General features: G+C 48.6%; 3 protein-coding genes across 4 annotated transcripts; all 3 read left to right on the plus strand.

The window, feature by feature from the left end:
• Positions 1-6,041: 6,041 nt before the first annotated feature.
• Positions 6,042-12,757, plus strand: NAGLU (N-acetyl-alpha-glucosaminidase). Its single transcript, XM_020972692.2, is given in 5 exon segments — positions 6,042-6,152; positions 7,894-8,150; positions 11,166-11,227; positions 11,229-12,108; positions 12,111-12,757. Coding segments are annotated over 5 exon segments (1,533 nt in total). The 5' UTR covers positions 6,042-6,084; the 3' UTR covers positions 12,377-12,757.
• A 100-nt stretch (positions 12,758-12,857) lies between these two features.
• On the plus strand, positions 12,858-16,304 carry HSD17B1 (hydroxysteroid 17-beta dehydrogenase 1). 2 transcript variants are annotated; one of them, XM_078156045.1, is made up of 5 exons: positions 12,858-13,600; positions 14,438-14,617; positions 14,751-14,844; positions 15,254-15,431; positions 15,590-16,304. In XM_078156045.1, the coding sequence occupies exons 1-5, from the start codon at positions 13,201-13,203 to the stop codon at positions 15,782-15,784; spliced, it is 1,047 nt and encodes a 348-aa protein (XP_078012171.1). In that variant the 5' UTR covers positions 12,858-13,200; the 3' UTR covers positions 15,785-16,304. The 2 variants fall into 2 exon arrangements, 1 of the variants encoding a protein (XP_078012171.1); XR_013487222.1 differs by lacking the exons at positions 12,858-13,600; positions 15,254-15,431 and having other exon boundaries at positions 14,525-14,844; positions 15,590-15,682.
• A 2,156-nt stretch (positions 16,305-18,460) lies between these two features.
• COASY (Coenzyme A synthase) lies at positions 18,461-22,937 on the plus strand. Its single transcript, XM_020972650.2, is given in 11 exon segments — positions 18,461-18,619; positions 19,108-19,698; positions 19,701-19,862; positions 20,351-20,565; positions 20,872-21,003; positions 21,220-21,409; positions 21,502-21,566; positions 21,826-21,910; positions 22,098-22,195; positions 22,317-22,463; positions 22,561-22,937. Coding segments are annotated over 10 exon segments (1,677 nt in total). The 5' UTR covers positions 18,461-18,619; positions 19,108-19,163; the 3' UTR covers positions 22,609-22,937.
• Positions 22,938-23,368: the final 431 nt, after the last annotated feature.

Below are 23,368 nucleotides of genomic sequence, written 5' to 3' on the forward strand. Positions count from 1 at the left end.
CCTTACCAAGGTTAACCCCTTTAGCTGTTCAAGTGATCCTATTCCATCTCCTTCTTCAACAGATTGCTCCTCCTGTCGTCCCCACTCCACTTATTTTCAATCTTTCACTCTCTACTGTCTCATTTCCTACAGCCAACAAATATGTCTGAGCAGCTAGGATAGAGAGCCAAGCCTGGAGTCAGGAAGACCTAAGTTCAAATCCAGCCTCAGACACTTAACTAGCTTTGTGACCCTGAGCAAGTTACCGGTTTGCCTCACTTTCCTCATCTTTAAAACAAGTTGGAGAAGGAAATGGCAAACCACTCCAGTATCTTTACCAAGAAAACCCCAAATGGGGTCATGAAGAGTTGGACATGACTGAGATAACTGAACAACAAATATGCCCATGTCTCCTCCATCTTGAAAAAAAGTCCTCACTTGATCCTTCCATCCCTGCTAACTACTGTCCTCTCTCTTTTCTGCGCTTTGTAGCTAAACTCCTCAGAAAGACTGTTTGAAATAGGTGCCTCCACTTTCTCTCTACTCACTCTCTTTTTTTTGTGAGAATCAAATGAAATATTTATTTTTTAATTTTCATTAATTTTTTGTTTTCAACATTCACTTCCATAAGCTTTTGAGTTTAAAATTTTCTCCCCCTCCTTCCCCACCTCCCTTCCTAAGATAGTGAGCAATCTGATATAGGCTATACATATACATTCCTATTAAACATATTTTCACATTAGTCATGTTATAAAGAAGAATTAGAATCAATAGGAGGAACCACAAGAAAGAGAAAACAAAACAAAACAGAAGGAAAAAAAGAACAAATAGTATGCTTTGATCTACATTCAAACTCCATGGTTCTTTCTCTGGATGTGGATAGCATTTTCCATCATGAGACTTTTGGAGAAGTCTTAGATTCTTGCATTGCTGAGAAGAGGTAAGTCTATCAAAGTTAGTCATCGAACAACATGGCTGTTACTGTGTACAATGTTCTCCAGGTTACTCATTCTATTCTTAACCCCCTTAGCGATTCTGACTTTATTTATAAGGCTTCTGACCTTATTATCATTCCACCAAAACAGCTCTCTCCAAAGTTATTACTGATCTTGTTGGCAAATCTAACGGCTTTTTCTCAATCCTCATTCTCCCTGAACTCTGCGGCCTTTGACACTGTTGATCATTCTCTCCTCCTTGATACTCTCTTCCCTCTAGATTTTCAGGACACCATCTGTCCTGTCTATCTGACCATTTCTTCTCTGTCTCCTTTGCTGGATCCTCTTTCAAGATCACCCAGATTGCCCTCTAACCATAGGTCCCCTCAGGGTTATATCCTGGGCCCTCTCCCTCTGTATTACTTCATGTGGTGATCTCAGTAGCTTCCATAGATTTAATTACCATCTTTCTGTGGATAATTCTCAAATCTGTCCCAATCTCTCTGCTGACCTCCAATCTTTTTTTTTTCAGCCAAAGACAAGGTTTATTAGAACATCTGTCATATGGGACAGACTTTTAAAGAGTCTGAACATTAGTAAACTATTGGCTAGATTATAAAAATCTGAGCAGTGGCTAGATTTTGAGAATCTAAGCACCTTAATGGAGACAAGATGGACCTTATATACAGAAAGATTGTGGGAGGGATCTAGGAGTGGCCAAGTAGTTTGGGGTGACTGGAGGAGGGGGTCTAAGGAGATCTGGAGGAGAGTGGCCAGTAAGCTGAGTTGAACAGAACTCCTGGGACCTGGACCATGTGGCCAAGGGAGAATGGAGCCTAGGTAGGATTAAGGGTGGGGAATGGCTGGGGGCCATAGGGAGGTAAGACATTGGAGAGCTGGGCTAGATTAAGGGTAACAGAATTGAGAGATTGGGTGTAGTCACCATGAAAGGCCAGTTGATGGGATTATAGCCTCAGACAAATGCCGGAGATTTGGCCATGTGGGAAAGTCCAGGGTTTTTCCTTTTTGGGGTCCAGATCCCAACCCCATCATTCCCACCTCAAACAAATGGGACCCAAATTCTTTTGGGGTAAGGGTCAAAGGTCTTGGCTTCTGAAACTGCTTCCTGCTGGCAAGGGGCATAGAGCTGTCCCTGCCTCGAGGGGGTCCCAAAGAGAAGGTTGGCTGAAACTGAGCACAGGCTGCATCCAGGAAGCCATGGGGGGATATTGGCTAGTACCCACTGTTTGCCAGGTGAATGGCCTCTAGTACAAGTTTGGAGGCTAGCTTCATTACCTTGAGCAGGATGTGCTGAACCTGGGTGATGCTTCCAGGCAAAGGTTGTCCCAGGGCCCAACACCATTGCCAAGGGGGCCCATACTTCCAGTCTTGGCTAGAGAAAAACTTGGGGTTAGGCAGTTTCCCCGTATGGGCCACCAAAATGATGAGGTTTAGAGGTTCAGGGGTGCTGATGATGAAGATGGGATCTAGACCCCAAAAAGGAAAAACCCTGACTTTCCCACAGGGCCAAATCTCTGGCATTCCCCTAATGCTCTAATCCCATCAACTGGCTTCTCATTGTGGCTATGCCCAATCTGTTACCCTTAACCTAGCCTAGACCTCCCTATGTGCCCCCGGCCACTTCCCAGGAGCCCTAACCTCTAGACCTCCTCACTGGGACCCCAAAATCACAACATGCAGGTGCTGTCTGAAAGAATTCAACCCAAGCCTTCTTTCAGCCAAAGACAAGGATTATTAGAACATCCGTCATATTGGGCAGACTCTTAAAGAGTCTGAACATTAGTAAGCTATCGGCTAGATTATAAAAATCTGAGCAGTGGCTAGATTTTCAGAATCTAAGCCCTGACCTCCAATCTTGACCTCTACGTTCAGCAGACATCTTAAACTCAATATGCGTAAAAGAGAACTCATTATCTTTTTCTCCTAACCCCTCCTTCCTCCAACCCCTACCTTCCCTATTACTCTAGAGGGCAATACCACCCTCCCACCCCTCAGGTTGGAAACCTAGGAGTCATTCTGGACCCCTGCCTCCCCATATCCAAGCTGTTGCCAAGGCCTGTTGATTTCACCTTTGTAACACCTCTGGAATACAGCCGCCTTCTCTCCAGACACTGCCACCACTCTAGTGCAGGCCCCGTGGTTCTGCCTGTCTCAAGTCTCCCTACTCCAAACCATTCTCCATCAAGCCGCTAAAGTGATTTTCCTAAAACACAGCTCCATACCCCTCCTCCAATAAACTTCAGGGGTTCCAGGAACAAATACAAAATGCTGTTTGGCATTCAAAGTCCTTCCTACCTATCCAGTTCTTACGCTTTACCAGCACATCCTCAACCATCCAATGACAACTGTTCCAGGAACAAGACACTCTCTGCTCTTGACATTCTTTCTGCCTGTATAGTTCCTCTCCCTCCTCTGATCAGATTATGACCTACCTGACTTCCTTTAAGCCCCAACTAAAATCCTCCCTTCTACAGGAAGCCTTCCCCAACCCCCTTTTAATTCCAGTGGCTTCCTCTCTGTTGTTTCCTATTTATCCAGTATGTAGTTTGTTTGATGTTACCCCCCCAATAGATTGTGAGCTCCTTGAGGGCAGGGACTGTCTCATGCCTTTCTTTGCATCCCCTGTGCTTAGGCCAGTGCATGGCACCTAGTAGGTGCTTAATCAATTTTTATTGATTTGCTTGCTTCTGTTAGGATTTGACTTGACTAAATGCTCTTTGTTCTGTTGGCCATTTTGCTGCATTAACTAAGCCCAGGACCAGTTTCCACTGTACTGGTTTCCTCCAGAGTCTGCCTTCTGCCTCTAGTCCCTTTGCAATCGCCAGAGAGGCTTAGAGGAGTTTGATAGCTCAAGGGGGTCTTCCTTGTCTCTTTATCTTGCCTTTAAAGGAAGAAGAATCCCTTTTGACCTATTGGGAATGTCTAGAAAATAAGGATACATTTCTTCATTTGTAACTATATACTGATAAGTATCCTATTTTTCTGTGTCCCACTCAAGCATCTCCTCTTTCTTTATGTCATAATTGTTACCAACTGAATAATGACAGAACATATATCCATCGATTTCTGACAACGTGTCATTCTTGGCCAATAAACTTCAGTTTTTTCTCTGTTCATAGATGTCCGAGGTTACTGGAATTACCTAGTACCTCAGGCCAGTTTTGTCACCAAAGACTGAGGCTGATGAAGTGACTTGACCTGGGTTGCAAAGCTTAATAAAGCGCCTGAGGCAGTATTCAAACTCAGGTGTTTCTGACCCCAAATCCTCTGTTCCACGTACTCACTGTGCTCCGTCCTACGTACTCACTGTGCTCCGTCCTAGATCCACAAGGCGAAGCAAAACTGGCTAACTACAAAGGAGAACTGGTTCTCAGAGACTCCTGCAGCGATATTGAAGCAGCCTAAGACCCACTAGCTAGAGCCTCGTGCCTCACCAGCCTGTCCTTTAACACCCTGGAGGGCACGTGCACGGCCCGAGCCTGTCACCGAGACCACGCCCAACAGGTAACAGGCTGGGGGGCGAGGGCGGCGGGGGGAGGAGGGACTTCCCGGGGCCGAGGCTCATGTCCCCCTCCGTGCAGGTACCGCTATTACCAGAACGTCTGCACGCAGAGCTACTCCGTGTGGTGGGGCTGGGAGCGCTGGGAGCGAGAGATCGACTGGATGGCTCTGAACGGGATCAACCTGGCGCTGGCCGCCGTCGGGCAGGAGGCCGTCTGGCGGAGGGTGGGTCCGGCCTGGGCCGAGAGAAGGGCGCAGAGCTTCGGCCCGGCGCTGCCCTGGCCCTGCACCCCTCCTTCGCCCCCCCCATCCCTCCTAGCTCCCTTTTTCCATCCCCCTCTCCTCTCTTTCCTCTTCCCCTTCTTTACCCCTCTCTCCCTCCTTTTTCTTTCTCTCCCTCCTCCCTCGATATCTCCTTCTTTTCCTTCTCCCTCTCTCCCCCCTCATCTTCTTCCCTCCTTTTTCCTCACGTTCTTTCTCTTCCCTCTTTTCCTCCTCCATCTCCCCCTGTCCTTCTTTCCATTATTTCCTCTTTCTTCCTGTACCTCCTTCCCTCTCTCCTCTCTCCTCCTCTTTCTCTTCCCCTTTCCTTCCTCTCTCTCCCTCTCTTAATTCCTCTCCTATCTCTCTTTTTCCCTCCCTCCTTCTCCTGCTCACTCCTCTTTCCTTCTTCTCTACCATTTTCTTCCTTTTCCCTTCTTTCCCTCTCTCAACCCTCCCCTACATAAACTCTCTCTCCCTTTCCCTCCTCTCTCCCTGTTCTTTTCCTTCCCTCACTCGACTTCCTTTTCCTTCTGTTTTCTTCTCCTCCTTCCCTCTTCCTCTCTCTTTCTTCTCCCTTCCCTTTATCCCCTTTTCTTCCTCCTCTCTCAATTTGGAGGAAAACAAATTATTTCCCTTCCCTGGGCCTCAGTTTCTTTCTCTGTAAAAGGAAGGGTTGGACTAGAATGGTCCCTTCCAGACTTGTCATTCCTTGAGTCTAATTCTAGCTTGACCTGGTTGATGCCTTACTTACTTATCCAAATTTATGTTGGGAGGGGTCAAGTGAGAGGCATTCTGGTATATTTGGAAAAGTACTAGACTAGGAGTCAGATTTCCTACCAGACCCAGGCTGGTAGGAAAGAGAGGTAGATAAAGTGCTTTGCTAACCTTAAAAAGCTATAAAAATTTTGGCTTTTATCACCACCTCCTAGCAGTGTGACCTTGGATAAGCTGCCTTTAATCTTTTCTAGCCTCAGTTTCTTCATTGGTAAAATGGTGATGATAATACTTATCCTACCTATCTCCTGGGATTGCTATGGTGAAGAAAGTTTTTACAACTTAAATTGCTTTATCAGTTTTCTAGCCTCAGTTTCTTCATTGGTAAAATGGTGATGATAATACTTATCCTACCTATCTCCTGGGATTGCTATGGTGAAGAAAGTTTTTACAACTTAAATTGCTTTATCAGTTTTCTAGCCTCAGTTTCTTCATTGGTAAAATGGTGATGATAATACTTATCCTACCTATCTCCTGGGATTGCTATGGTGAAGAAAGTTTTTATAACTTAAATTGCTTTCTCAGTTTAATCAGGCAGCAAACACTTCTTAAGCATCTGCTCTGTGATAGATGATGGGATACAAAGTAGGAAAGAGAGATTCTGGAGAGAATGAGATCTTTTGGGATGAAGCCAGTGCTTCCTGCATTTGCTGGACATGTCCCTAAGGCCTTTACTAGGTGAGTTTACTGAGAACAAGGCAGGACCATAGATGGCAAATCTCTGTGTGATTCAAAGGTCCTATCTGGGAATGGCAGTAAAAAGAATGCTAGATCTGATGTCAGAGGACCTGGGTTTCAATCCTGTCCATCTGTATGACCTTGGGCAAATGCCTTAATCTTTCTACCCCTCATTTCCCCTTTCATACAATCAGAAGGTTAGAGTAGATGGCCTGTAAAGACCATCCCTTCCAGCGCTCAACTCCTGATCTTACAAACCCTGCTTCAGAGGACAAGACATTCCACTGTCTAGAAAAAGTGTAAGGTGATAGGAAAAAGAGGAAACTTAGGTTTGGTTCCCAGATCAAACACTTGTAAGTCACATTGGATAAGTCACAAGTCACTTCTTCTCTCTGAACATTCATTCTGTAATCTGTAAAATGGTAGAAAAGAAGACCTGTGTTCTCTGCAGCAATATTCATGATTTGGAACTGGAAGTGACTTCGGAGGTCACCTCTCCTGTTTGAGACCTTTTTTGGTCACCTCCATGCCATCTGGCCAGCTGCCAGTGCCTTTCCACCAAGGTGGCCTGGTGTCTGCCTTGTGTATCTGTACCTGACGGGCTTGGGTCTCCTCTGTTAGGATGTCAGCTCCTTGTAGGCAGGCGTGTTTCATTTGTCTTTGTATCCCATCATCTATCACAGAGCAGATGCTTAAGAAGTGTTTGCTGCCTGATTAAACTGAGAAAGCAATTTAAGTTATAAAAACTTTCTTCACCATAGCAATCCCAGGAGATAGGTAGGATAAGTATTATCATCACCATTTTACCAATGAAGAAACTGAGGCTAGAAAAGATTAAAGGCAGCTTATCCAAGGTCACACTGCTAGGAGGTGGTGATAAGAGCCAAAATTTTTTATAGCTTTTTAAGGTTAGCAAAGCACTTTACATGCATTATTTCACTGGATCCTCACAGCGTCCCTGCCAGGTTAAGTGCCACAGTTATTCTCATCACCATTTTACAGAGGAAACTGAGTCTGAGAAAGATTGTGACTGCCCAGGGTCACTTAGTAAGTGCCCAAAGCAGGATTTGGACCCTGACTCCAAGTCTTTCCCTTACATCCATGAACCCTCTCAAGAAACCCTTAAGAAGCCCTTGTTACAGAGGACACTCATGGGGTCACTTGCCTTGAGCCTCTCCCCAGCCTCCTTGCCTTTGCTCTTCCCTCTGTGAATTGGTGACCACATTAAAAAGTTATTTTATCAACATTGTTCCAAAGACTTACCTTACTTGGGGTTCTTAACAGAGGGTCCGTGAACTTGGGTGTTTTTTTTTTTAACATTTTGTTAGTTGTTTTTTCATAGAATTGGTTTCCTTTGTAACCCTATGTATTTTACTTTATGCATGTGCAAATATTATTCTGAGGATGGCTTTTTAGGCTATACCAGACTGCCAGAGGAGTCCATGTTACAAGAAGGTTATACACCCTTACTTTATTCTGATGGTTAATCCCTGAAGGAGGAGGTACTTTGACACAACAAGCAGCCAGTGTGTTGAGGTGTAGTGAAGGTGTGAAAGGGGACAACCCCTTCCCCCCCACACCCAACTTCTTTCCCAGGAGGATCACTTTGACCTCTGTGTGGGGGTGGGAGGTTCCCTGGTGACATTTTCTCTCCTTCATCAATATGATCCTGCCTCTCTGGTCTCTCCCACCACCTCTGTCCTCCATCATTCTCCCTCTACCATTGTCCCTTCTCTTCCAGGGTGTTCCCTCAGGCCAGTGTCACCAGTCTGGGCATGTGGGGCCACTTCAACTGCACCTACTCCTGCTCCTACCTCTTGGCCCCAGAAGACCCCTTGTTTGCAGTGGTTGGGAGCCTCTTCCTGAGGGAGCTGACTCAGGAGTTTGGCACTGACCACATCTATAGTGCTGATACCTTCAATGAAATGGAGCCCCCTTCCTCTGAGCCAGCCTACCTGGCTGCTGCCACAGCTGCAGTCTATGAGGCCATGATTGCAGGTGAGGAGGGCAGGGTGCTGAGGGTAGCTGAGAGAGACAAAGGCAGGACATTCCAGGAGGGCTGAGACAAAGAAGTGAGATGGGGAAGTGAGGGGAATGTCAGCCAGGGAAATGAGAGGTTTGGGGAAAGTATGGGGTGTCAGGAGAGTGGTGGTCAGTATAAGCCTGCTGTTGTGACTGTGAGCCAGTCTCACCTCAGATCCTTACTAGCTGAGTGACCCTGGGCCAACTGCTTAGATCTCTCTGAGCTTCAGTTTCTTTATCTGTAAAATGGGGATAATAATAGCACCTACTGCCCTGGGTCACTGTGAGGACCAGATGAAGTAATGTATGTCAATTGCTTTGCAAAGCTTAAAGCCCTCTACAGATGTGAACTCCTTATGTGTTCCCTGCTTAAACCCTAGCCCAGAGTTTACAGATTCATTACAAAATGTCAGAATCAGAATGTCCTTTGATTGCTTTTGCCTCCAACACTTACTGTTTGTGTGACCTTGGGCAGGTCACTTTAGCCTCTGAGAGGAGCCACAGTCTTCTCTTGTCACAAGTGCAGGAGTCAGACTCAGGGGCCTGTGACGTCCCCCCCAGCTCTGATTCCCTAGTCTCACCCTTCCATTTTTTAAAATATAAATTTATTTTATTTTTAGTTTTCAACATTTACTTCCACAAGATTTTGAATTCCATATTTCCACCCCATCTCACCCCTCCCCCACCCCAAGATGGCATGCATTCTGAATACCACTTCCCCTAGTCTGCCCTCCCTTCTGTCTCTCTCCCCCCCTTCTCTTATCCTCTTCCCCTTCTATTTTCCTGTAGGGCAGGATAGATTTCTGTACCTCATTTCCTATATTTCTTATTTCCCAGTTGCATGTAGAAACATTTTTTTAAACATGTGTTTTTAAAACTTTGGGTTCCAAATTTTCTTCCTGCCTCCCACCCCACCCACCCTCATTGAAAAGGCAAGCAAGTCAATACAGGCCATACATGTGCAGTTAAGCAAAACACTTCCATAGTAGACACGTGAAAAACTAACTATTTCACCCTTCCATTTTGTATATGGGGAGGTGACATCTGAGGTCCTACAGCTACCTAGTGACAAGGCTCAGGCTGGAGCTCAGGTCTCCTGACTCCCTCTGCCTTTCCCTTGGGACTGGAAGCCCCGTCATGTGGAGCCGCTTTGTTCCCTCCCAGACAATCCTTTTCTCTCCACCCTCCATCGTTCCTGTTCACTCAGGAAGCATCAGCCTCTCCAGCTTATGCCTGCTTTCCTGCTGCCTACAAACCATCCTGAGGAGCCCTTGATCCCCAGCCCCTGATAACTGTCCTCCCTCTCTTCTCTCTTTTGTGGCTAACCTCCCTGAGAAGCTGCCTGAAGGAAGAGCCTCTGCTCTCAGCATGTCCAAAGCTGAACTCCTCTTTTCTTCCCAAACCCTCCCATCTTCCTAACTTCCTTATTACTTTGAAGGGTATTACCTAGGCTTACAATTTTAGTGTAATCCTCAACTCCTCACTTTCAAATGTCAAAATCCTGTCACTTTGTACTTTGTAACATCTCCATATACAAGTCCTTCTCTCCTCTGACACTGCCACCACCCTGATCCAGGTCCTCTTCACTCCACACTTAGACTATTTCAATAGCCTGCTGGTGGTCAGCTGGCCTTAAGTGCCTTCCCCTCCTGCATTTAGCTGCCAGATTGATCTTTTTTTAAAAATTATTTTATTTTGATTTATCAACAATCACTTCCATAAGCTTTTGAGTTTTACATTTTCTCTCCCTCCCTTGCCACCTCCCTTGCCACCTCCCTCCCCAAGACGGTGTGCCATCTGATATAGGCTCGACATATACATTCCTTTTAAATATTTCCACATTACTCATGTTGTAAGGAAGGATTAGAACCAATAGAAGAACCATGAGAAAGAGGGAGAAAAAAAGAGCAAACAGTCTGCTTTGATCTGCATTCAGACTCCATGGTTCTTTCTCTGGATGTAGACAGCATTTTCCGTGATGAGACTTTTAGAGATGGCTTAGATCCTTGCATTGCTGAGAAGAGCTAAGTCTATCAAAGTTAGTGCAGATTGATCTTCTTAATGTCCAAGTCTGACCATGTTAACCTCTCATTTAGTCAATGCCAGTGGTGCTTATCACCTCCAGAATCAAATATGTTGGATATTGATACAACCACTCTCTTTGATTCGTATCTCCCCTCCACCCCCACCCCCAGGCAGCTCTCAAGCCTAATTACACCTCCCTCCATCCCATTTATTCTGTGATTCAGTGACACTGACCTTCCTGCTGCTTCTTGAACAAGACCCTCCCTCTGCAGACTCTGTGTGGTCCCTCCTGCCTGAAATTCTCTTCCTCGTCTCTGTCCCTTCCTGGCTTCCAGCTGATATCCCACCTCCTACAGAAAGCTCTCCTGAATTCCCTTCATCCCAGTGCCTTCCCTCCACTGATTATCTCCACTGTGTCCTGTCTGTATCCTGTTTGTACATAGTTATTTGTGTATTGTGTCCCCTGTTGGACCATGAACTCCTTGAGAACAAGGACGCTTTTTTCCCTTTATGTATATCTCCAGTACTTAGCACAGAGCCTTGCACATAGTAGGCACTTCACAAATGCTTGCTAACTGACTGATGAGGAACAGAGATCCCAAGATTCCCTAGAGGTAGAAGTAATGAGACAGATCAGTGAATAAAGCATTAGCACTGTAGTCAGGAGGACCTGAGTTCAAATGTGATCTCAGACACTTACTAGTTGTATGACCCTGGGCAAGTCAGTTAACTTTAAAAAAAAAAAAGGCACTTTGCAGGGGGAGCCAAGATGATGGAGTAAAAGAAGTGGGGCTGGGGTGTGTGTCGGTCCAGTGTAGGATGGGTTTTGAGGTTCTCACGGAGGTTAGCCACAAAAGAGAGAAGAGAGGGAGGAGAGTTTTTTAGGTTTGGGGTCCCCTTTGGGAGAGACCCACGTATTTTCTTTCTCTCACTAGCAATCCCTTCTACCACCCCTTATTTCTACAGTGGATGTTGATGCTGTGTGGCTTCTGCAGGGCTGGCTTTTTCAACACCAGCCAAACTTCTGGAAACCCCCCCCAGGTGAAGGCTGTGCTGATGGCTGTGCCCCCTGGCCGCCTTCTCATCCTGGACCTCTATGCTGAGTCCCAGCCTGTCTACTCCCGCACTGACTCCTTCTATGGTCAGCCATTCATCTGGTGCATGCTGCACAATTTTGGGGGAAACCATGGGCTTTTTGGGGCATTGGATGCCGTGAACAGGGGCCCTTCGAATGCCCGTCTCTTTCCCAATTCCACCTTTGTGGGTACAGGCATGGTCCCAGAAGGTATCAACCAGAATGAAGTAGTTTATGCCTTGATGGCTGAGCTGGGCTGGCGGAAGGACCCCTTGCCTGACCTAGGGGCTTGGGTAGCAGGCTTTGCAGCTCAGCGGTATGGGACTCCCCACTCCCATGCAGAAGCTGCCTGGAGGCTGCTGCTACAAAGTGTCTACAATTGTTCTGGTGATTTGTGCACTGGCCACAACCACAGCCCCCTGGTGAGACGACCATCCCTTCGCCTGGACTTCTCTGTCTGGTATAACCGGAGTGATGTGTTTGAGGCCTGGAGGTTGCTGCTGGAAGCAGCCCCAGAGCTGGCAGCCAGCCCTGCCTACCGTTATGACCTTCTGGATGTCACAAGGCAGGTGGCCCAGGAGTTGGTGAGCCTGTACTATGGGGAGCTCAGGACAGCCTTTGAGGCAGGAGCAATGCCGGCCGTGCTCATTGCTGGTGGCCTGCTGGTCTTTGACCTACTGCCCTCCCTGGATGAGCTGCTGGCCAGTGATGAGAGGTTCCTTCTAGGGGGCTGGCTGGAGCAGGCCCGGGAGATGGCAGTCAGTGAGGCTGAGGCCTGGCATTATGAGCGGAATGCCCTCTACCAGGTGACTCTGTGGGGGCCCACAGGGAACATCCTGACTATGCCAACAAGCAGCTGGCAGGATTGGTGGCTGGCTACTATGCTCCCCGATGGAAGCTCTTTGTGGAGATGCTGGTGAAGAGCCTGGCCGAGGGCACCCCTTTCCACCAGAGCCAGTTTGAGAATGAAGCCTTGCTGTTGGGCCAGAACTTTGTACTGGGGAGGGAGAAGTTCCCCACCCAACCTCAGGGTGACACTGTGGACTTAGCCAAGAAATTTTTCCTTAAGTATTACCCAAGGTATCAAGCAGGAGCTGTGTGACTCAGCCCCTCACCTGAACCACCTGGGACCTCCAGTAGTTCCTTGTACTTTTAAGCTCCCTCCTAGGATTCCAAGTCTTATCAGTGGCCTAACTTGGGACCCCTAGGAGGGCATAGGTATAGAACTATGCCCAGTTCTTGGAGATAGTCTCTCTCCCTTGCTTACAACTGGGCTGTGTCTGGTCCCTAGAGTCAGGAACTGGCCTGGGTTCACTGAAGAGACCCTTTTAGCTGTGGTGAAGGTCTGGGATGGAAAGTGGGTCCCATGAATTGAGAATAATGGAGCAGGCTATTCATGCCATTCTCTCATCTACTCCAGAACTGGAAATTAAATCATTGTTTTCTGTGTCAGTGAATCAATAAATCACTACTTTAGCATGTCTATCTAGGCCTGTCCTCAGAGAAGCCAAGCAGCAATGTGTATAGCTAGAATAATAAAGTGGATATGACTGGCAAAGTCCATCTACTCCCTTCCCTCCACCCAGCTTGGAAAGCAGCTAGATTCGGCTCCAAGCTTCTGTCCCTTGCCTCAGTTTCCCCCACCCAGCTTTCAGAGAAAGTAAGACTTTTCCCTGTGATGCCTGTCAGCAGATTAGGCTTGAGGAGAGAGGGGGGGAAGTTTGAAGAAAGGGGCAGTGAAGGCTCACTGGCCTTGAGATAATGAAGTAGACACAACAAAGGAGGCTGGGGGCTTGAGAAAAAGGAGGTGCCCTTGGAGCTCAAGGGCTGGGCCAGCCTCTGCATCCTAGCCCTTTGCCTCTGATTCCTTCCTTTGCCTGTCTCCCAAATCTGTCTCTTCCTGGTTTCTCTGTCCTGTCTCTTTCTATGGAGCAGAAGGTAGTTCTCATCACAGGCTGTTCCTCTGGAATCGGTCTGCATCTGGCACTGCGCCTGGCAGCTGATCCTTCAGGCAGCTTCAAAGGTGGGAAGAAAGCAGGGGCCAAAGACCCTGGAGGGGTGGAGGTGGGGGACGGGTGCCTGGTTTCAGATGAGGAGGGAAGGGAAGATTTGTATCCTAGAGGGAGCCCTAATTCCAGGCAATCCACACTCCACTCAGTGTATGCCACCCTACGGGACCTCAGGTCTCAGGGCCCGCTGTGGGACGGTGCACGGGCTCGAGGCTGCCCTCCGGGCTCCTTGGAGACTCTACAGCTTGATGTGACCGACTCCAGCTCAGTGGCAGCTGCCCGAGACCAAGTGACCGAGGGCCGAGTGGACATCCTGGGTGAGAGTACTGAGACTACTTGGGTCCCCTTCCCTACTTAGGCAGAGGAGGTGTAGGTTCCCCCTCCTAGGACCATTCCTTACCTTCTCTCCCAGACACTAAGAACTTGGAGGTGCCTGGGGATCTGGGGAAGCTTTGGAGCTTCCATTATCTTGTCTGATTTCAACTTTGTGCTGTTCTACCTCTAAACACTTAAAAAAGTGTTCTAAACATTGTTTGTTTTTTCTTTTTTTAAAATTTTATTAGTTTATTTTGATTTATCAAAAATCACTTCCATATGCTTTTGAGTTGAAAATTTTTCTCCCCCTGCCTACCCCCTCACCCTCCCCAAGAGGGCGCACAATCTGATATAGGCTTTACAATTTACATACCCATTAAACATTTTCACATTAGTGAAGTTGTAAGTAAAAATTAAAACCAACAGGAGGAACCATCAGAAAGATGAAACAAAACTCAACAGAAGGTAAAAATAAGTGATAGCGATTCGACTTCCATAGTTCTTTCTTTGGATGTGGACAGCATTTTCCACCCCGAGGCCTCTGGAGATATCTTAGATTCTTGTAATGCTGACAAGGGTTCAGTTTAACAATATTAGTGGTCACATAACGTTCCTGTTATTGTGTACAAAGTCCTCTTGGTTCTGCTCACTTCATAAACATTGTTGTTGAATAGTGTTTTCTGCCTGAATGAAACAGCTGGAACACTTTTAAATCTGAGGATGCCGAAACCTGGTTGGATTGGGGAGGTTTGACCCGGGATGTTCCTGGCCCAGCATAACACCGCTGGGGAGGAGGGTAAGCAGTAGGCTGGGAACGAGGCATGGGCTCCTCTCTTCAGTATGTAATGCTGGCCGTGGCCTGCTTGGCCCACTGGAGGCCCACGCGGTAGAAGCTGTGGGCTCCGTGCTGGACGTGAACGTGGCGGGGACAGTCCGTACGCTCCAGGCTTTCCTTCCGGACATGAAGCGACGCCGCGCGGGCCGGGTGCTTGTCACTGGGAGCGTTGGCGGGATGATGGGTGAGTTGGGGGAGGCCGGGTGTTGATGGTGGGAAGGGCACACGAGACGATTGTGGGCACTGATCGGGCATGGGGATTGGGGCATCCAGGTTTTAGCTCACTCTTCTGTCTTCTTGTGTCCTGGTCCCCAAAGGCTTGCCCTTTAACGCAGTTTACTGTGCTAGCAAGTTTGCGCTGGAGGGTCTATGTGAGAGTCTGGCTGTGCTGCTGCCACCCTTCGGCGTCCAGTGAGTAACCAGGATACCCAGGGGCACCCCAATTCCCTTCCCCTCAGGGACAGCCCCAGGAGTCCTGTCCCACTAGAAGCTCTCTTTAAGACTTCACACCTTCTCCCAATTCCTCTTGCTACAAGTGTAGAGTAGAAGTAACTCTGAATCCACCATCAGAGGCCTTGGACTCTGCCGCTTCCTAGCTATATAACAATTTCTTGGGGTTCAGTTTCTTCAAATGCAAAACAAAAAAGTTGCATCCGTTCCAGCACAAACGTTCTATTATTCACGTACGCACATCATTTACGTGCCTAGTCATCCCCTAATTCTGGAAGGGGAGGTTAAGGTGAGGGGAGGGTGCTGGGACCAGAGAGTGGAACCAGGATGACGCCTCCCTATCCTCAGCCGCTGTTTCTGAACTTCCCAGCGTCAGCCTCATAGAGTGCGGCCCTGTACGAACCGCTTTCCAGGAGAAGCTGGAGGGGGGTCCTGGCGGTGCACTGGGAAGCGCCGACCTAGAGACTCGGGCTCTCTTTTCCCGTTACCAGCGCCACTGTGAGCGGGTCTTCCGTGAGGAGGCACAGGACCCAGAGGACGTGGTGGAGGTGGGGTGTAGCAGGGACTCACTACTCTCCCGGAGATGGGGCAGAGGGAAGACCTGAGGAGGCCCAGAAACGTATCTGGGGCGTGGGGCGAAGGCGACAGGGGCTGGGGTCCTGTCCGCACTTCCGCCCCAGGTTCTCGTTTTCTTTTCCCACCTCAGGTGTTCGTCCGAGCGCTCAGTGCCCCTCACCCTGTCCTGCGCTATTTCAGCACTGAGCGCTTCCTGCCACTGGCCGGGCTCCGACTCTCGGATCCTGGAGGCTCTCAATACGTAGATGCCATGCACCGAACCGTCTTCTCCGAGCCCGAGGAAGGGGAGGCTGGGAGTGGGGCCGAAGGCCTCGAGAGCCCCTGAGTTAGAAGTGCCCTTCTTTTCACCCCAACACACACACTCTATAAAGTACCCTGCCCATATCGCCTAACCAGTGACTGGGTTACTTTGTTTTCGAAACAAGTTTTCCAAAGGGGGGCTCATAGGAGAGAGCTGTTTGCCTTCTTCAGATGGCAAAAAAAAAAACCAAAACCATTGGGAAATCGGAATTTGGGGGGGTGTTGGGAAAACAAACAAAAATTTTTGATTGTGTAACAGTTTAGATCAGGTCTTACTACTTGCTCACTTTGTCAGTGTGTGGCCTCAGGCAAGTTATTTCACTGTTTTTCCTATATAAAATTAATTCATTCATAAAACAAGCATTTTTGAAGCACCTATTGTGTCTAAGTCTGTGCAAAAATTAGGAAATTGGACTAAGTGGTATAGATCGACAGTGTCAAACACTTGGGGGGGGAGAGGAAGGTTGCACTGAGTTTGGCGTGAACCAGATTAAAATGTAATTTGGAAATATTTAATAAAATAAATAATAATACAGTACAACATAGGCAATGCTAGTTTTTGGTTTTCTAAGTCAATATGCGGCTGAAGGGATTCTTATGAACAGGTTAATGGCTCCATTTCTTTTTGAGTCTGACATCAGGTACAGATGATTCCTTCCAGCACTAACAGTACTTGGTTTTAAGTCACTTAAAAACATCAGCTTTGGTTATTGCACCTGTTTGAGCCCCAGTTTTCTCATGTGAAAAGTGGAGAAACCAGCCCTGCCTATCTCACTGGCTGTTGCGGCAAATCATTGAGATAATAGGTGTAAATGAGATTTTAAAAGTGTAGAGCCCCTGAAAATGTGAGCAATCATTACCAGGAAATAAGTGGGGACAAACACTGACTACAGCCAATCGATCCAGTTCTTTTTTTAAAAAATATACATTTATTTATTTTTAGTTTTCAACATTTACTTCCACAAGATTTTGAGTTCCAAATTTTCACCCCATCTCACCCCTCCCCCCACCCCAAGACGGCATGCATTCTGAATACCCCTTCCCCTAGTCTGCCCTTCCTTCTATCTCTCCCCCCCTTCTCTTATCCCCTTCCCCTTCTATCTTCCTGTAGGGCAGGATAGACTTCTGTACCCTATTTCCTGTATTTCTTATTTCCCAGTTGCATGTGAAAACATTTTTTTAATATGTGTTTTTAAAACTTTGGGTTCCCCATCTAGTTCTCATTCTCCACCCTCCCCGCCACTCCTTGCCCTGCTGCTGGAGAAGAAAGGCCTCTCTAATCCCCTACCACAGCTTTCTTCCCAGAAAAGCTGTTTGGGCAAGCTAGGGAGGGAAGCTATGTGTAACCCCAAGAAGACATCTATCTGGCTGACTGCCTATCTACTCTGTAGAACAAAGTCAAAGGGAAGGTCAGGTTTCCCTCAACAAATGCCCTTCCATTCAAGGCAGATGGCTGAATAGGGGAGGACTACTGACATAAGGTAATGGACTTTGACCCCTGGAACCAGAGCCCACATCTGAGGGGAGCTAGGAAAGGTTAAGTAGACACTGCCACATAAGGGACAAAAGAGAAAGGATAGGACCAGGGAAAGGATCACCAAAAGGGAGGAGGAGGCTGTGGTTTTTCTCCCACTGACAGAAAGCCAGTAGACATAATTAGCTCAAAGCAAAGGCATTCACTAAGATGGCATGGTAAGGACAGAAGCTATATAACAAACTCTTCAAATCCTAACACTACCCGGCAAACACACCTAACAGATTAACTTAAGAGTACAATGGTAGTAAGGCACACACATGAGGCAAAACTCAGACCTCTGATACCGAAGGACTTCAATGTTTATTAGGGAGGACTCAGAAACCTTACCCATGAGGATAGCAGCATCTGTTGGGGAGAGGAGATTGCTTAAATGGGCTTATGGGTCTTCTTCTCTCTGCAGAGGAACTTCTGCATCCATAGCTAGCTCTTTGCTGCCAAAGGTCTCGCTCCTTGAAGGTGCTTCCTCCCTCAAGTGACTGCTTGCTTCCCTTTGTACTCTCTGGAGAGCATCTCTGGTCCCAAAGGCTCCTTGAATTCTTTCAAAGTGACTCTCCAACTACTGAATGGGTTGTGCATCTCTTGGTTGGGTTACCAATACACCAACTGTGAGCTGTAGTCACTAGAATTGCATAACCTTTGGGGCGAAGCTACACAAAGACTCCATGACTTTATTTATAAAACTTCTGTAGTTAATTTTCAGCTCAACCAATGGCCAGTGGCTGCCCTTTGGTTTGAAAATGAGAAAGGTTTTCCAAAAGGGATTAACAGGGTGTTAACATCTTATTAACACCTCAACATCTGTCTTTGTCAGCCAGGGGGCAACAAAATATTCCATCCTTTACACGTGTGTACGTGTGTGTACGTGTGTGTGTGTGTGTGTGTGCGTGTGCGCACTGTCACAACGAGCAAACCACTTAACGGGCTTGGGCCTCAGTTTCCTCATTTGCAAAATGTCGGACTGGACAAGATGGCCTTAGAGGTCCCTTCCAGCTCTAGAGCTATGGCTCCTCGCTTCTCCTCTCAGAGGTTCTTTTGCCTTGGGTGTAAAATTACCGGATCCAATTAGTCGCCAAGACGCCCTAGGGTTCCGACAAAACGCCTGACTCCTACCGCCTCTGCCCCCTAGGCCCCTTCACCTCCCACGTGATCGCCCCCCCCATCTCGCGAGATTCTCACGCACGGGGCCCGGAATAGCCAGGATTTCTCGGAGCCCAGAACCGCGAGCTACCTGATCCGGGGCAGCAGCACTTCCGGGTGGACCCTGGGGAGCGGCAGTAGCTGTAGCGGCGTCGGGAGAGGGAGCGGCCTGAGGCTAGAGGCTCCGTGAGTACCGGGGAACTAAACCCGGGCCTGGAACCACTGACAAACCCGACCTGTCACTGCCAGCAGGTGGCCCCGCCCCTTGGAGACAAGTCCCGCCCCTTGGAGACAGCTCGCCTTTCCCACATTTCTCTTTCCTCTGGGAAACAAGGGGAGATGAGGGTCCCAACTCCTGGGTTTCCTGCGTCGCCGTTCGGCCCCAGAGCCAATCCCTTCTTGTCCATCTCTGCGACGTTATTTCTCCAAGACCTCCCCCTTCGCAATTAAACAAATCTGATCGCGCATGCGCGAGTGTCCCACTGGGGTCAGGAGTCTAGGTTGCTCGTCGGAAGAAGTTTACGCATGCGCAGGAAATCCTAAGGCGGTTGGGGAGGTCTAGCTGGGTTTTAGAGCTCTGCGTATGCACGGCAACACCACCTGGGGGCCATGCACTAATCAGTGCTATTCACCCCCAGCCCCATCCTGAGCCTCTCACATGTGGCCTCCCACAGGTGCCATCGAGGGGAACCGTCAGTGACTTAGGCAGTGGTAGTGACTTGTGGTCAGCATGTCTGCCTTCCGATCCGGCCTCTTGGTACTGACATCCCCGTTGGCAGCCCTGACCCCACGCCTGGCACCCATTCTGACATCTGCAGCTCGGCTGGTGGAACAGACCCTGTACGTCCACCTGCAGCCTGGCCTCAGCCTGGGTGGGCCAGCCCAGCCTCACTCTAGCCACGTTCAGGCCACTGTGGAGGTCATCAATCTCATCACTGGCCTCTATGCTCGTGCTGATGCCCATAGGCACTTGGACATCCGAATCCTGCTGACCAACATCCTTACCAAGAACCCAACCCCACCACCTTCACTTGGCTCTGTGCAGAACCTAGCCCACCCTCCTGAAGTGGTGTTGACAGACTTCCAGACCCTTGATGGGGGCCAGTTCAACCCAGTCAAGCAACAGCTAGAGCGGTATGCCACCAGCTGTTACAGCTGCTGCCCTCAGCTGGTCTCTGTGTTGCTGTACCCAGAGTATGATCCAGGAGATACTTCCACAGATCCATCAGTGGTACCCCATTCCTCTGCTCTTTGGTCAGCCTCCCCTATGCTACATCTCCCAAACACCTCCTACAGGGCTACAACCATGTGGTAGTAGGGGGAACATTTGACCATCTGCACAATGCCCACAAGTTGCTGCTTACGGTTGCCTGCCTCCTAGCCCATAAGAGGCTCGTGGTTGGAGTAGCAGACAAATACTTGTTGGAAAGTGAGTAGATGAGTTTGGGGGTTGACTTGGGGTGGGGAGGTTGGCCGAGCAGGGGAAGATAAATTCTAATGTTCAGGTTTTGGGAGTGACCTTTGGATATGTGCACTTTATTCTCTTGCTTCCCTTGGAATTGAAATGTGGGTGGTATGGTCCAAGGCCATGTTAAGCTGAGCTTCAAAGGCTATATCTGTGTCTTTCAAACTCTTCCAGGTCTCCTCCATAGTGATCTCCCCCTTCCTAATTGGCAGGTACCCTGGTCAGTGTAGCCTTCTCCATTAGTAATCACTGTTCCTTCCTCCACAGCCTGCTTGAATGTTACTTTTCTCAGTCAGCTCCAACAAAAACAGACATCTAAGTATCCTCTCTCCCTCTCTCCCAATTATAACCACCCTCTTTCCATTTTTAGTTCTCTCCAGTACTCCCTTCCCCATCAATGTACCTTCTTTTGCCTCCCTTCTTGCTCCATTTTCTCTCACTTCTTCCCTTAGATAAAGTGCTCCCGGAGTTAATCCAACCATATACAGATAGGGTGAAACATCTGAGTGAGTTCCTGGTGGACATGAAGCCATCCTTGGTCTTTGATATAGTCCGCCTCCTAGATTTCTACGGTCCAGCTGGCACAGATCCTTCCTTGGAGTGCTTGGTGGTTAGCGAGGAGACTTACCGTGGGGGGTTGGCTGTCAACTGCCGACGCCTTGAGAATGTAACTCCCATGGGAAAATGGGCAGGGGGAGTGGTTGGGAATAGGAGGGTGGGTGTATATGTGTTGTTTGAGTGGGCTCTCGAAAGACTTAGGGGAGGAGTGATGCTTTAGAAAGATACTGGGAGTGAAACAGAAAAGCTTACAACTCATATGCCAATTCCTGGGTTGGCTATGATTGGGTCCTTAATTTCACCCTCTGAGTGGTTTGTATAGCTTAAAAATGAGCCCTGGGGGTTCAAGGCAGGGCCATGTTGATTGTCTCCATTTTAAAATATCACCCCTTATTGCCTTTATCTCTTTCCACAGGGCCTGGAAGAGCTGGCTTTGTATCAGATTGTGTTGCTGAAGAACCCAGAACACAGTGAGAATGAAGAAGACAAAGTTAGCTCCTCCAGCTTCCGTCATCAAATGCTGGGAACTCTCCTTCAGCCACCCAATGTAAATACCTTCCACTTCTAGGGGTTAGAAGTGCTGGCTCCCCTTGAAATGGGGAATACTGGCTCTTAGTGGGAAAATACTCTTCTGTTACTCTGATAGGGGGAGCCTATATGCATACACAGGGACCCAAGTGGTTATCTTTGGTCTTAGTCTTCTAATCTCCCCATAGATGGCCCCCCCATCCTTGGCTTTTTTAACTTTTTCTCCTTTTGGCAGAAGAGACCAGACCTCCCCTCCAGTGTCTATGTAGTGGGGCTGACAGGGCCAAGTGGCTCAGGCAAGAGTTCAGTGGCTCGGTTACTGCAAGACCTGGGGGCAAAGGTCATTGATAGTGACCAGCTGGGACATCAGGCCTATGCACCAGATGGCCCTGCCTACCAAACTGTGATAGAGGCCTTTGGAACTGGTATGTCTTGTAGGGAAAGGTGAGGTGGTTTCGGGGACTGAGAGTATAGAAACACACTTTTCTCACTGAGGTTCTTATTTCTGGCCTCTTAGATATTCTCCATGAAGATGGCACCATCAACAGAAAGATTCTAAGCAGTCGAGTGTTTGGGAACAAGGTGAGTACACGAATCTCTAAAGGAGTCTGTGGCTCTCCAATTTCCCATGGAACATGCATCCTTGGCTCAAAGCCCCTTTCTTTTTCCCTTACCCCTGGAGTTTTCTTTTATTGGTAAGGGAAGTCTTTTAGTCATTTTCTTGTAGCTCCCCACCACTTCCTTGCAGCTTGTTGCTGCAAACCTAACAGCAGCTGGTTTGTTTTGTCACAGAGGTAGGACCAGGGAATCACATCTTCCCTGGTCCTCTCTGTGCTACTAGAAACAGCTGAAGAAACTCACAGACATTGTGTGGCCAGTCATTGCCAAGATGAGCCAAGAGGAGATCAACAAAGCTGCAGCTGAGGGTGAGTGTGAAGGACAAGAGCTTCAGAGGTCTGGTAGTAAAGTTCTTCCCTTGTCGCCTTCCCCTGCCTGCACCTCCAATCCAGGGCATCCTGCCCAACTGCCAGGCAAGCACATTCCAGGGAATCTCTGCTCCAGGGCCAGTGGCTGGGATGAGAGATCAGTAGAATGACTGGGGTCCACCTGCAGGGAACACCATATGCGTGATTGACGCGGCCTTGCTGCTGGAAGCCGGCTGGAACAACATGGTCCATGAAGTGTGGACAGTCATTGTCCCAGAGAAAGAGGTAATTGGACCCCTTCTGTCTCCCCTACCTCAGCCCCCACTCTGGACTGCTAAATGATTCCTGTGTCATGTTACCAGGACAGCTCAGAAGAATCCTGAATGACAGTTTTTGTGTCTTCCAGGCACTACGGCGAATCATGGAGCGTGACGGTCTGAGTGAAGCTGCTGCCCAGAGCCGCCTACAGAACCAAATGAGTAATCAGCAGTATGTGGACCAGAGTCATGTGGTGTTGAGTACACTCTGGGAGAAACATATTACCCGAAGACAGGTAACGGGATTGGATAGGAATCTGAGGGGAGGAATGAGCGGTCCTAGTGAGCCCTGTTTTACTAATATGTCTTCCCTCCCACAATTTTCCTCTGAAGGTGGAAAAAGCCTGGACTCTTCTGCAGGAGCGAATCAAGAGCCAGTAATTCACTCGTGGAGGCTGCTCGATCTGATCCCTGATTAATGATGATTGATGAATGATGAATGTGGTGTGGGAGAGCTGCCCAGGGCAGCTCCCACCCTCCGCTGGGGGAGGGCTCCTGGGGTATTCCTCGGGGACAGGGCCCAGACAGACGCAGTGCTGAGCGGTTCGGGCTGCGGTGCGATGGGGCAGACTGGAGTCCGGGTTGGAGGCACGGGCTGCCAGCAGATCCCCAGCACCCAGGGCCAGGCTGGAGGAGGGCTCTGGGGCCCCACGGCTGGCAGGGACCAAGGGTGTAGACACAGAACTAATTAAAGCCGAATTTTCCTGTAAGGCGCTGGCTTACTGTGCTCCTTGCTTCCTGGGAAGGTGGCTGTATGGGCCACACTTAGAGGTCCCAGCCTAAGGTGTGGCCGGGGTGAAGGGACTAGGAGGCTGCAGGACCCCGCTGCTGCCACCCTATGACCATAACCAGCCTGCATCCCGGCCGCTGAAACCAGGCCCGACTAAATCTGTGGGAATCTTGGGAATTGTAGTCCCTGAACAGCCAGGAGGGAACGTTTCCTCGTTTACGTTACGTAAAGCAAGTGCAAGAACAAATGACCACGCTAGAAAATCCCTCGCGCCTTCCCCCCTTTTTTTTTTTTAATTAACGTGGACTACTCGATCCTCGGAAAATCTTGACTTAGGGGAGTGAGTACCGTAAGATAAAGACAGAGAACGCTATTACAGCTTCACACTGGAATTTAAACTCTGGTCTAACA

The sequence above is a fragment of the Phascolarctos cinereus genome, unplaced genomic scaffold (genome assembly GCF_003287225.1).
Source record: "Phascolarctos cinereus isolate Bilbo 61053 unplaced genomic scaffold, phaCin_HiC Scaffold_5;HRSCAF=322, whole genome shotgun sequence".
NCBI classification, from domain to species: domain Eukaryota; kingdom Metazoa; phylum Chordata; class Mammalia; order Diprotodontia; family Phascolarctidae; genus Phascolarctos; species Phascolarctos cinereus.